General features: G+C 39.3%; 1 protein-coding gene across 4 annotated transcripts in view; it reads right to left on the bottom strand.

Moving 5' to 3' along the window:
• Positions 1-14265, bottom strand: part of ADGRA3 (adhesion G protein-coupled receptor A3) — a 180380-nt gene that overhangs the window by 21543 nt on the left and 144572 nt on the right. For all 4 annotated transcript variants that reach the window (XM_049886440.1, XM_049886439.1, XM_049886441.1 and 1 more), the window contains one exon: positions 308-432. In XM_049886440.1, the coding sequence (XP_049742397.1) occupies positions 308-432 (125 nt within the window). The remainder of the gene's footprint in view (positions 1-307; positions 433-14265) is intronic.

The raw sequence follows: 14265 nt of genomic DNA, 5'->3' as shown, positions 1-14265 counted from the left end.
CAGGCAGCAGCAAGAAAAAACACTGAGTGACCATGGGTATGTGTGCTCACGTCTGGGAGCTGGAGCAGAAATCCCCCCAGCCCAGCAAACTGACTGGATGCTTTAAAAGATGAACTGACCATCTCATGTATTCATTATTTATGTTTCAAACTGCATGAAATGAGGCTTGTGTGTATTCTAAAATTACAGTCCTGACTTTGGAAGTACATAGCATGGTATTAAATAATGCTTTATCCTAGTCAAATGTGGAATAAACTCCTCCAAGCCAAAGTTCACAGCTGGATGGATGTCTCATTTTCTTTCTTACCTGTGATGGTATATGTAACTGACGATGACGGCTAAGAGACATAAGAGAAGAATTATAGCAGTAGTATAAATAACAGGATGCAGGAGATCAGCTGCCTGCGTATAGAGTTCAGACCCCGTCAAATCCTGAGAGGGAAAAAGAAAGCATCATTCCAACAGCAGTTTTCTAGACATTAACAACTGAGCTTTTCTCCAGTGACTTAAATGCACTGGTACCTTAAATCTCTTTGTTTTGCTCAAGAACTAATGTTTCATGCTATTCCACACAGACATTACTTTGCCTTCCTAACTCCATTGTGTCAGCTCTTCACAGTGCACTCTTGTTCTACACTGGACAATCGGCTTTATGAACTTGAATGTTAACTCTACTACGAGAGTAACAGAGAGAGAACAGCAGCCCACATGTGGGTGATTTAGAAGAGACAACCACAGACTTCATCCTTTTTCATGCCCTTTCATCCTCCTTCGCTCTGCATATTCACTGCTTCTTACGGCAGACCAGGGAGCCCTCGTGGTACAGTGGTTATGAACTTGGCTGCTAACCCAAAAGCTGGCAGTTCAGATCCATCAGCCATTCCTTGGAAACCCTCTGGGGCAGTTCTACTCTGTCCTATAGGGTGGCTATGAATCAAAATCCACTCGATAGCAACGGGTTTAGAGTTTGATTTTAAGGCAACCCAGAGAGCAGTATCTCCAATTAAAGTCTAAATTAAGATCTCGCTAATCACTAGTCCACCACCTGTCTGTCAGACTGTCATACTGTGTGATGCTTGAAGTTATGTCACCAGTATTTTACAGACCAGCGGGGTCACCCATGGTGGACAGGTTTCAGTGGAGCTTCCAGATCTACTTCTGAAAATTAGCCAATGCAAACCTTATGGATCACAACAGAACACTGTCAGACTTGCTTGTTCTGGACACATCATCGGGGGGATCAACCACTAGAGGAGAACATCATGTTTGGTGAAATAGGTCAACGAGGGTGAGGGAGAACTTTGGTGAGATGGACTGACACAGTAGCCACAACGATGAACTAGAACATACTAACAATGGTGAAGACACAGGACCAGGCAGTGTTTCATTCTGTTGTACGTGGGTTGCTACAAGTTGGAGTAGACTCAACGGCAGCTATCTATCTATCTCTAACCACTGATGGCTGAGTGCAGCTTCAAGTTCAACAAATCCACGAATGGACCAAACACTGTGAAAGGTACTAGGGACATAGTGACAAGGTATGGTTTGTGCCCATGAAGGGCTAAAAGTCATGGGAGAGACAGATGTACAGTCAGATGATAACGATGTCAGATGAAGGTAAGTACAGCACGGTTATGGGAACAATGAGGAAGAGCCCTTAAAGGCTCTAATATCACCAATAACCAGCAGTAACAGCAAATCACTTACATGCATTTACTATAATGGAGACGCTCTTCCTAGCACTTTATACAGAGCAACCCTAATAACTCATGTTATTAGTCCCATTTTATTACCTGCAAAGCAGCTCTGCCCACAAGTCTGTGCTCCTAAACATGGTATAGACTCTGCCTCTCTACAAGGAAACAAATGGCTATCGTACCATTACCTTTATAATAAACGAAGGCAGATGGGGAACACACATCCACCTGGCCAACGCTGCCGTGCCAGATCCACAAATTGGGAAAACCTAGGCTGTGGGAGCCAAAGCTGTAGATTGACCCAATCGCTTCACTAAATTCCCATCCTAAGCTGACTCTGAAAGCTAAGAATGACAGCTAGACTTGGGAAGGATTCACAATGGGCATACCTCTAATCAGAAAGTTCATGAGACAGTATCTGAAACAAGAAAAACTCGATGGAAAAAGGTAACAGGGAACAAAAAGACATGGAAACAGAAGACGGTCCACTGAAGTAGGGAGAGAATGGGAAAGTTTTCCAACGGAAGAATCAGAAGTTGTCCAAACAGCAATGGAAAGACCCTATCAGAACATCTTAAGGAACCCCTCACTTTAATGAACACTGAACAGAGGCCCATGGAGCCTGACAAAAGTCAGTTAATGGGCAGCTGGAGAAACAACACAGGAAACTGAAGTCCAACCTGAGTGCTCCTCTACATCATGCTGAGTCTCAAACTTGTAAAATTTATTTAGCAAATATTAACTGGGTGCCTACTACGGCCAGGCGCTGTGTCAAGCACTAGATATGCAGGAGTAGGCAGATCGTAATCCCAGCCCTCAGAGAGGTTATGTTCTGTAAACTAAGTAAATGAAAAGGAAAACACTGAAGAAAACCTATCACCACACATTCTGAACAAGCTGTCTTTGTGAAATGTCCACTGTATTAGTCTACAGTACACGACCTCAAGGCATTTGCATTCAAAGCACAGAACATTACTAGGAAACTTCAAAAAACACTGGGGCAATGAAAGCCAGCTAGATGTTTGCAACAGTAGCCACGTTTCCCCTCAATTTCTAGGAAAACCTATTATTCCAATCAAGAATCAATAGTTGAGGATGAATTGCCGATACAGCTAGGATTTAGCCTTTAGTCCCCCTTCATGCATTGCCTCCTTCAGATTCCTCTCAGAAATGATCAATAACACGTCACCAATTACTTACTAGCTATATGATTTGGGGCAGTTACCTCACTATAAAATGGAGACACCACCAACCGCCTGACAGGGTTTAGTTAAGCCGCAGAAGGAAGGCATAAAACTGCCCACAGTCCTTGGCAGAGAGTAACAAAATATGGGTATATTAGCTAATGAAACACTGAAGTACCAATCTACTTCTCAAAAATATATTGTATATGATACATAAAGCTTGTAAGAAATCAGTATTTTTCAAATCTCAATGTGATACTGTCTGAGGAAAAAAGATGCTGAAAACAGAGTGATGACTTTTCTGATTCATAGTAAGGACTAGAGGGAAGCAGAGGTACTATTTTCACTGGTCACATATGGCACTGCTTCCACCGGGGACATTTTTGGTTGTCACAATGAACTGAACAGCACAAATGCAAAAAGAAGCCCTGTTGAGAAACAGTGACCTAAAGAAAGGTATAAAACTGGGACCACCAAACTTATTCTTAAAAGGCCAGGTAGTAGGTGCTTAGGCTTTGAGTGCCAAGAGCTAAAATGAGGCTACTAAGTAGGTACTTAAGAAACACTGGTGGTGCATCGGTCAAGAGCTCGGCTGCTGACCAAAAGGTTGATGGTGAGTTCAAACCCACCCAGTGGCTTCATGGGAGAAAAGACCTGGTGAGCTGCTCCTATAAGGTTACAGCCTAGAAAACCCAATGGGGGAGCTCTACTCTCTCACTTTGGGTTTCTATGAATTGAAAAAAGACTCAATGGAACCTAACAACAACAACAATTAGGTACTTAGCAACCATCAAAAAGGAACAGAATATACACTATACAATTCCAATGATATGAAGTTGAGATGGTGGGGAAAATTAGCTAGAAATAAACACAGACAAGCCTACCAAGTACTTAAGTAAAAATGTTCATTTGATGGTGTCTGAAATATTCATACGTAAAAAAATCATCAAGACATATGCTTAAGATCTGTGTACTTTACTCAATACTTCAACTTAACTTTAAAAAAAAGGAAAAAAGTTGGTATCTTTGGTTATCAATTCCACTTCAGAGAATTTATCCTGCAAATATACTTACAAAATATATAAGACAATACTGTACAAGCAAAATATCAGAGACAAACAAAATAGAATACTGAAATAAATTATAGCATTGTTGTTGTTAGGTGCCATCGAGTTGGGTCTGACTCATTGCGATCCTGTGTACAACTATACAACAGAATGAAACACTGCCCAGTCCTGCACCATCCTCATAATTGCTGTTATGCTTAAACCCATTATTGCAGCCACTGTGTCAATCCATCTCACTGGGGGAGTCTTCCTCTTTTTTCCTGACCCTCTACTTTACCAAGCATGGTGTCCTTCTCCAGGGACTGAGCCCTCCTGACAACATGTCCCAAGTACATGAGACACAGTCTCACAATCCCGGCTTCTAAGGAGCATTCTGGCTGTACTTCTTCCAAGACAGATTTGTTCCTTCTTCTGGCAGTCCATGGTATATTCAATATTCTTCTACAAAACCACAATTCAAAGTCGTCAACTCTTCTGACTTCTTTATTCATTGTCCAGCTTTCCCATGCATATGAGATGATTGAAAACACCATGGCTTGGGTCAAGTGCACCCTAGTCTTCAAAGTGACATCCTTGTTTTTCAACACTTTAAAGAGGTCGTTTGCAGATATGCCCAATACAATACGTCTTTTAATTTCTTTACTGCTGGTTCCATGGGTATTAACTGTGAATCCAAGTAAAATGAAATCCTTAACAGCTTCGATCTTTTCCTTGCTTATCATAATGTTGCTTATTAGTCCAGTTGTGAGGATATTTGTTTTCTTTATGTTGGGGTGTGATCCATAGCAAAGGCTGTGGTTTTTGAACTTCATCAGTAAGTACTTCAAGTCCTCTTTATTTTCAGCAAGTAAGGTTGTGTCATCTGCCTAATGCAGGTTGTTAATGAGTATTCCTCCAATCCTGATGCCTCATTCTTGTTCTTATAGGCCAGGTTTTCAGATTATTTGCTCAGCATACAGACTGAATAGGTATGGTGAAAAGACAGAACCGTGACACACACCTTTCCTGACTATAAACCATGCATATCCCCTTGTTCTGTTCGAACAATTTCCTATTGATCCATGTACAGATTTCCATTCTCCACAATGTTATCCATAATTTGTTATGATCCACACAGTCAAAGGCCTTTGCAAAGTCAATAAAATACAGGTAAACATCTTTCCGGAATTCTGAGCTTTCAGCAGGATCCATGTGACATCAGCAATGACATCCCTGGTTCTGCATACCTTCAGAATCTAGATTGAATTTCTGGAAGTTCCCTGTCGATATACTGCTGCAGCCACTTTTGAATGATCTTCAGCAAAATTTTACTTGTGTGTGATATTAATGGTATTGATCGATAATTTCCACATTCAGTGGAATCACCTTTCTTGGGCATAGACATAAACATAGATCTCTTACAGTCGGTTGGCCAGGTAGCTGTCTTCCAAATTTCTTGGCATAGATGAATGAGTACTTCCAGTACTGCATCCCTGTGTTCAAACATCTCAATTGGTATTCCGTCGATTCCTGGAGTCTTGTTTTCACCAACGCCTTCATTGCAGCTTGGACTTCTTCCTTCAGTACCATCAGTCCCTGATCATATGGAACCTCCTGAAATGGTTGGAAGTTGACAATTTTTTTTTTTTTTTGGGGTATAGTGATTCTGTGTATTTCTTCCATCTTCTTTTGGTGCTTCCTGAGATGTTTAATATTTTCCCCACAGAATTCTTCAATACTGCAACTTGAGGTCTGAATTATTTCTTCAGTTCTTTCAGCTTGAGAAATGCTGAGGATGTTCTTCCCTTTTGGTTTTCCATCTCTAGGTCTTTGCACATGTCATTATAATACTTTACTTTGTCTTCTCAAGACACCCTTTGAAATCTTCTGTTCAACTCTTTTACTTCATCATTTTTTCCTTTCATTTTAGCTACCTTACATTCAAGAGCAACTTTCAGAGTCTCTTCTGACATCCATTTTAGTCTTTACTTTCTTTACTGTCTTTTTAATGACCTCTTGTTTTCTTCATGTACAATAGCATTCCACAGCTCAACTGGTCTTCAGTCATGAGTGTTCAAGACTTGAAATCTATTCTTGACATGATCTCTAAATTCAGGTGGGACATACTCAAAGTCCTACTTTGGCTCTCATGGACTTGTTCTAATTTCCCTCAATTTCAACTTGAACTTGCATATGAGCAACTGATGGTCTGTTCCACAGTTGGCCCCTGGCCTTGTTCTGACTGATGATATTGAGCTTTTCCATTGTCTCTTCCCACAGATGTACTTGATTTGATTCCTGTGTATTCCATCTGCTGAGGTCCACTTCTATAGTCACCATTTACATTGGTGAAAAAGGTATTTGCAATGAAGAAATCGTTGGTCTTGCAAAATTCTATCACGTGATCTCCAGTGTCGTTTCTACCTCCAAGGCCATATTTTCCAACTACTGATCCTTCTTTTTTGTTTCCAACTTTCACATTCCAATCACCAGTAATTACCAATGCATCCTGATTGTATGTTCAATCAATTTCAGATGGCAGAAGTTGGTAAAAATATTCAGTTTCTTTATTTTTGTCCTCAGTGGTTAGTACGTAAATTTAAATAATAGTCTAATTAACTGGTCTTCCTTGTAGGCCTATAGATATTATCCTATCACTGACAGTACTGTACTTCAGGACATACCTTCAAATGTTCTTTTTGACAATGCAATGCCATTCCTCTTCAAGTTATCATTCCTGGCATAGCAGACCATATGACTGTCTGATTCAAAATGGCCAATACCAGTCCATTTTAGTTCACTAATGCCTACGATATCAATGGTTATGCATTCCATTTCATTTCTGACGACTTCCAATTTTTCTCCATTCATACTTCATACATTCCACCTTCTGATTATAATGGATATTTGCAGCTGTTTCTTCTCATTTTGAGTCATGCCACCGCAACAAATGAAGGCCCTGAAAGCTTGATTCCACCCACATCATTAAGGTCAACTCGACTTCGAGGAGACAGCTCTTCCCTAGTCATCTTTTGAGTGCCTTCCAACCTGAGAGGATCATCTTCTGGCACTATCATCAAAAAACGTTCTGCTCCTATTCATAAGGTTTTCACTGACTAAATCTTTTCAGAAGTAGAGTGCCGGGTCCTTCTTCCTAGTCCATCTTAGCCTGGAAGCTCAGCTGAAACCTGTCCGACATGGGTGACCCTCATGGTATTTGACCAGTAGCATAGCTTCCAGCATCACAGCAACACACAAGTCCCTACACTAAGACAGACTGACATGAAATTACAGTAGAGACATAAAATATTCAGATGTAAAAACGAATGAGGAAGCTCTATTATATCGCTATGAGATGATTTCAGAGGGGGAGTATAGCAGAATGATTAAAAGAACAGATTCTGGTGCCAGACTAAATTCGAATCCCAGTTCCATCACTAATTAGCTTTGGGAACATGGGCATAGCGTTTGACTTCTCCATGCTTCTGTTTCCTTATCTGTAAACTAAGGTTGATGATAACAGTATTTTTATTTCAAAAGGTTATTATGAGGAACAAATGCATGTGAAGACTTCGGAGGAGTGCCTGACACATAAGTACTTAAGGACCGTTAGCTACTGATGCCACCACCACTGCAACTACTATCATAACCACCATCACATCATCTTGGCAATGAGGATGCATTGATAATTACTGGTGATTAGAACACAAAAGTTGGAAACGGAGAAGGACTGACAGTTGGAAAATATGGCTTTGGTGACAGAAATGATGCTGAAGACCACATGATAGAATTTGGCAAGACCAACAACTTCTTCATTGCAAATACCTTTTTTCACCAACATAAACAGCAACTATACATGTGGACCTCACCAGACGAATACACAGTAAACAAATTGACTACATCTATGGAAAGTTCAGTATCATCAGTCAGAACAATGCCAGGGGCTGACGGCGGAACAGACCATCAATTGCTAATATGCATGTTCAAGTTGAACCTGAAGAAAATGAGAACAAGTTGACAAGAGTCAAAGTAAGAACTTAAGTACACCTCACTTGAATTTTGAGACCACCTCAAAGAAAGATTTGATGCGCTGAACACTAATGACCGAAGATCAGGTGAGTTGTGGAATGGCATCACGGACATCATACAAAAAGCAAGCAAGAGATCATTAAAAAGACAGAAAAGAAAGAAAAGACCAAAATGGATGTCAGAAGAGACTCTGAAACTTGCTCTTGAACATCAAGTAGCAAAAGCAAAAGGAAGAAATGATGAAGTCAAAGAGCTGAACAGAAGATTTCAAAATGTGACTGAAGAAGACAAAGTATTACACGATGTGTGCAAACAACTGGAGCTAGAAAACTGAAAGGGAAGAACTCACTCAGCATTTCCAAAATGAAAGAACTGAAGAAAAAAATTAAGCCTTGAGTTGCAATAATAAAGGATTCTACAGGGAAAATATTAAATGATGCAGGAAGCAACAAAAGAAGATAAAAGGAATCAGATTCACTGTCCCCAAAAGAACTGCCTGATATTCAAACATTTCTGGAGGCAGCATATGATCAGGAACCAATCGTACTGAAGGAAGAAGTCCAAGCTGCACTGAAGGCATTGGTGAAAAACAAGGGTCCAGGAGTTGACTGAATACCAATTGAGATGTTTCAACAAAGGGATGCAGTGGTGGAAGTATACACTGGTCTATGACAAGAAATTTGGAAGGCAGCTGCCTAGCCAACCAACTGGAAGAGATCCGTATTTATGCCTTTTCCCAAGAAAGGCAACCCGAACAAATGTGGAAATTATCTAACAATATCATTAATATCCCACACAAGCAGAGTTTTGCTGAAGATCATTCAAAACTGACTGTAGCAGTATATCGACAGGGAACTGTTAGAAAGTTCAAGCTGGATTTAAAAGAGCACATGGAACCAGGGATACCACTGCTGATGTCAGAGGGATACTGCTGAAAGCAGAGAATATCAGAAAGGTATTTACCTGTGTTTCACTGACTATGCAAAGGTATTCCACTATGTAATCATAACAAATTATGGATAACATTGCGAAAAATGGGAATTCCTGAACACTTAATGGTGCACATGAGGAACCTGTATGTAGACCAAGAGGCAGTCATTTGAACAGAACAAGAGGAAACTGCACGCTTTAATGTCAGGAAAGGTGTGTGTCAGAGTTGTATCCTTACATCATACCTATTCAATCTGTATGGTGAGCAAATAATCCGAGAAGCTGAACTGTATAGAGAACGGGCCATCAAGGCTGGAGGAAGACTCATTAAAAACCTGTTATGCAAATGACATTACCTTCCTTGCTGAAAGTGAAGAGGACTTAAAACACTTACTGATGAAGACCAAAGACCACAGCCTTCAGTATGGATTACATCTCAACATAAAATAAAATCCTTACAACTTGATGAATAAGCAACATCATGATAAATGAAGAAAATATTGAAGTTGTCAAGGATTTCATTTTACTTGGATCCACAATTAACATCCATGGTAGCAGCAGTCAAGAAATCAAAAGATGCATTACATTGGACAAATCTGCTGCAAAAGATTTCTTTAAAGTGTTGAAAAGCAAAGACATCACGTTGAAGACTAAGGTGTGCCTGACCCAAGCCATGGTGTTTTCAATCACCTCATATGCATGTGAAAGCTGGAGAGCAAATAAGGGAGACCAAAGAGTTGATGCCTTTGAATTGTGGTGTGGGCGAAGAATACTGGATATACCAGGGACTGCCAGAAGAAAAAAAGCTGTCTTGGAAGAAGTACAACCAGAACGCTCCTTAAAAGCAAACATGGCAAGACTATGCCTCATATACTTTGTACATGTTGTCAGGAGAGATCAGTCCCTGGAAAAGGACATCATGGTTGGTAAAGGTAGAGGGTCAGAGGAGAGGAAGGCCCTCTACAAGATGGACTGATGCAGTGGCTGCAACAGTGGGCTCAAGTATAACAATGACCGTGAGAATGGTGCAGGACCCGTCAGTATTTAGTTCTGTTGTACATAGGGTTGCAATGACTTAGAGCTCACTCAATGGCACCTAACAACAACATTGCCTTTAAGATATATTTTACCATGGGGAAAAAAAAAATGGTTTAGAATAATGTATGTAGTCTACAAGCTGCATGTAAAATGGGAGAATATAAGTATATTCATTTTGTTACCATATGCGTAACAAAATCCCTTCAAAGGTTTGTACAAAACTAGTAATTACAATTTTTCCAGTTGCTGTTCAGTTGATTCCAACTCATGCAGACCTAGTGTGTGTCAGAGTAGAGCTGTACTCCATAGGGCTTTTAATGGCTGATTTTTCAGAAGCAGATTGCCAGACCTTCCTTCCAAGGAGCCTCTGTTGTTGTTGTTAGGTGCCCTCAAGTCAGTCTCGACTCATAGGGACCCTATATACAACAAAACAAAACATTGCCCAGTCCTGAGCCATTCTTAAAATCATTGTTATGCTTGAGCTCATTGTTGCACCCACTGTGTCAATCCACCTCGTTGAGGGTCTTCCTCTTTTCCGCTACCCTGTGCTTTGCCAAGTATGATGTCCTTCTCCAGGAACTGATCCCTCCTGACAACATGTTCAAAGTATTTAAGACGCAGTCTCACCACCTTGCTTCTAAGGAGCATTCTGGTTGTACTTCTTTTAAAACAGATTTGTTCATTCTTTTGGCGGTCTATGGAACAGTCAATATTTTTCGCCAATACCACAATTCAAAGAAGTCAATTCTTCTTTGACGTTATGCAGATGACACAACCTTGCTCACTGAAAGTGAAAAGGACTTGAAGCACTTACTAATGAAGATCAAAGGCCACAGCCTTCAGTATGGATTGTACCTCAACATAAAGAAAACAAAATCCTTACAACTGGAACGGTGAGAAAAGGCACTTCTGGGCAGACTCAAACCTTTTACCTTTTGGTTAGCAGCTGAGCTCAGTAACCATTTGCACTACCGAGGGACTCTAAGAAACTAACAACGGTGGTTACTTATTTTGTGGAGAGTGGCTGTGATGGGCAAGGAGGTGGGAGTTCCAGTTGTCACTGTATGCATGTGTGAAAAATGAAAAACTGTTATCCATGTGATTGTACTACCTATTTTAAAAAAATTTATAAACAAAAATGCTCCTAGCATTTATGTTCAATTATAAAACAAATGAAACAAGCTTACTTTCATTAAGCAAATTTAATAGAACAAAACTTATAAGCATCATTAGAGGGATAAGAAAACTAGCGCTCTCTAATTTCATATATTTCTAGTAAACACAATTAGAGAAGGGAATCAAAGGTGTAAATGTTATTTTATCTTTGTTACTATTTTCAAATTATTAAATACAACATAAATACTCTAACCCTATTTCCTATTCATTTTTTTTTTTTTTTAATCCTTGTGGTGGTGGTGGTGGTGGTAGGTGCCGTCGAGTTGATTGCAAAACATAGTGATCCATGTACAACAGAACAAAACATTGACCAATCCTTGCCATTGTAACCATCATTGCCAAGTTTGAGCCCATTTTTCAACCATGGAGTCAAACCATCTCGCTATGGGTTCTCTTCTTTTTTGCTGACCCTCTGTTTTACCGTCAGTGGTATGTCCTGATGATGTCCTTCTCTAGAGACTGGTCCCTTGTGATAACAAGTCCAAAGTACACGAGACAAAGTCTCCCCGCACTTGCTTCTAAGGCGCATTCTGGTTGTACTTCTTCTAAGACAGCTTTGTTGGTTCTTCTGGCAGTCCATGATATATTTAATATTCTTTGTCAACACCATAATTACCCTTATTGGTTATTTCTGATCATATAATTCAAGGAAACTTAATTCCTGGCTAACTTTTTTCTCTGGTTCCCATTGAGACGTTTGGATACAATTGGTTAGAATCGGAGTGATTCAAACTATGGTACGTTCTTGAGACTTACGAACAAATATATTCCTTTCTCATTTTTTATAAAAATTCTTTAAAACCAGATAACGAAAAGTCTTATGGACTAGCTACCAAGTTAGAAATCTAGACTATAAAACACCATGTATTAAGATGATATTCATGAAAAATAGAATTTTATCTATTATTAAAAGTAGTTTAATAGAAAGAATGTTGATTTGTTTTTAAAAGAATTTCTTCTTAGTTGTTACTTTAATTACTTAAGAGTAGGTATGATTTCATTAACTCTGACTTTACTTTCAATTACCAAAAAAGGCAAATCCACTGCCGTTGAGTCGATTCCGACTCCTAGTGACCCTACAGGAAAGAGCAGAGCTGTCCCATAGGGTTTCCAAGCAGCGCCTGGTGGATTCAAACTGCCGACCTTTTGGTTAGCAGCTGTAGCTCTTGACCACTACGCCACCAGGGTTTCTCTCCTTTTAGTTAAAAATAAATAAATAAATAAATTTTTTTTAGTTAATAACTCTAAAAATCCTATATATTAACTTTATTATAATTTTGTGAGGAATTCCAGGTACATTATATTTTACCGCCTCTAGGTGGTGCAGTTATATTTTAAAAAAAGCAAAGGATTTTCTTTGAAAATAGAAAAAAATCTTAGTGCTGTATCTTAGCTTTAAAGAATTGCATATTACATTTTTTAAGATTAAAAGTATAAAAGATAAAAGAACAGCTTATTTTTTCTAGAAAAGGATTATGCTAATTTAAATAGTTTAGAAGAACAGCTAGGAAATTCAAAAACAGATGCTATAAACTGGTACGTATTAAAAATTTCATGTGGTGCAAAATCATGTCATTAATAGAGAAGCTTATAAAGTGCCTTTCTATGCATTTTGCACTTCAATTAGTTTGCCCAACTTTCTCTAGGTAACTACAGGTAAAATTCTAGAAATGTTTTATCTGTGGTACTTCTTTTTCATTACTTCATAGTTTTAGATTATTTTACATTCAAAACCTGAACGAGGAAACACTTTCAACCTGAGGGTGAACATGTCTCAAACAGCATAAGCAGCTGCCGTCCAGCTGATTCTGACTCCGAGCGACCCTGTGTGTGTCAGAGAAGAACCGTGCTTCAGAAGGTTTCAATGGCTGATTTTTCTGAAGTAAAACACGAGGCCTTTGTCTGAGGCCCTGTGTGTGGACCGGACTTCCCATTTTTCCGTTATCAGCTGAACTCGTTAACTGTGTACATTACTCAGGGACTCTGCATACGGGATACTTCCATTTAAAAGGTAAACAAACCAAGTAATCAATGCGTGTGAATTTACAGCAAGCCGACTCAGACTCAGGAGAGATCAGAGGGCTTCTATTTGTGAAAAGAGTCCTTACGCCCAAAAGAGTAAGAGACTTACTCAAACACGGCTGAGTCTAACCAGTGTAGAATTCACCCCTTGTCAGTAGGCCCAAATAACAAGCATGATCAAATATGCGACCTCCAAACGTTCTGTGGGCGTCACTAAAAAGACAGCCCTTATGTGCTACTAAATCATCTATTCACTCTTCAGCCTGCTGGACTGGTGCGCTGCTTTAGGCAGGCCAACTTAAGGAGCAGAGAGAAAACCAAAAAAGTGCTGAGGAAAATTTATTATAATTTTGGTGTGCTTCAAGGTTCTTTCTAATGGTAAACGAAAAGCAAAATTAACAAAACGTAAAATAGGTCATGTTTTCAGATTATTTAATACTTTGATAACAAACTCTCTAGAAAAACAGACTCAGCTGGAGTCAGAAGTGAAAACGCAGGAGTCCTCGTTCTTAGACTAGCCTCAGACCACTTCTGGGAAACGTCTTTCAGAAATACAACATTAATATAAGATGACTTTGTTAATCTCATCCGTAATTTCTTCCTCTGTACTTTAAACGTGTGCATGTGTACTTCATGATATAGCTCATGATAATGATAGAAAATAAAAACTAGCATGGTTAGTTTCCTAATTATGTGCTCAGGAATCAGATTCGTTTAAATACCCCATTAATAAAAAGACATGTGCCTGCAGATTAGTAACTAGTTACTTTATCAAAAACAGTAACAGGCATTAATAATGGTAAAAAATTAGAAACCCTTGTGGATGTAGTGGTTAAGAGCTACGGCTGCTAACCAAAAGGTCAGCAGTTCAAATACACCAGGCGCTCCTTGGAAACCCTATGGGGCGGTTCTACTCTGTCCTATAGGGTCGCTATGAGTCAGAATCGACTCGACTGCAATGGGTATTTTTTTTTTAAAACAGAAAACAACATTAGATTGACTGGCATTAAAATTGAGAAAACACTGTTCTTAGCAATACTATCACTTGGAGTGACAAAATGGAAACTATTGCCAGAATCTAAATTCAAAAAGAGTCTCATTTAGGACATGTAGTAGGAAAAGGCACTCTAGATGGCAAAGTAG

This window comes from Elephas maximus, chromosome 5 (genome assembly GCF_024166365.1).
Source record: "Elephas maximus indicus isolate mEleMax1 chromosome 5, mEleMax1 primary haplotype, whole genome shotgun sequence".
In the NCBI taxonomy this organism is placed as follows: domain Eukaryota; kingdom Metazoa; phylum Chordata; class Mammalia; order Proboscidea; family Elephantidae; genus Elephas; species Elephas maximus.
This window is presented reverse-complemented; position numbering and strand designations above follow the sequence as displayed.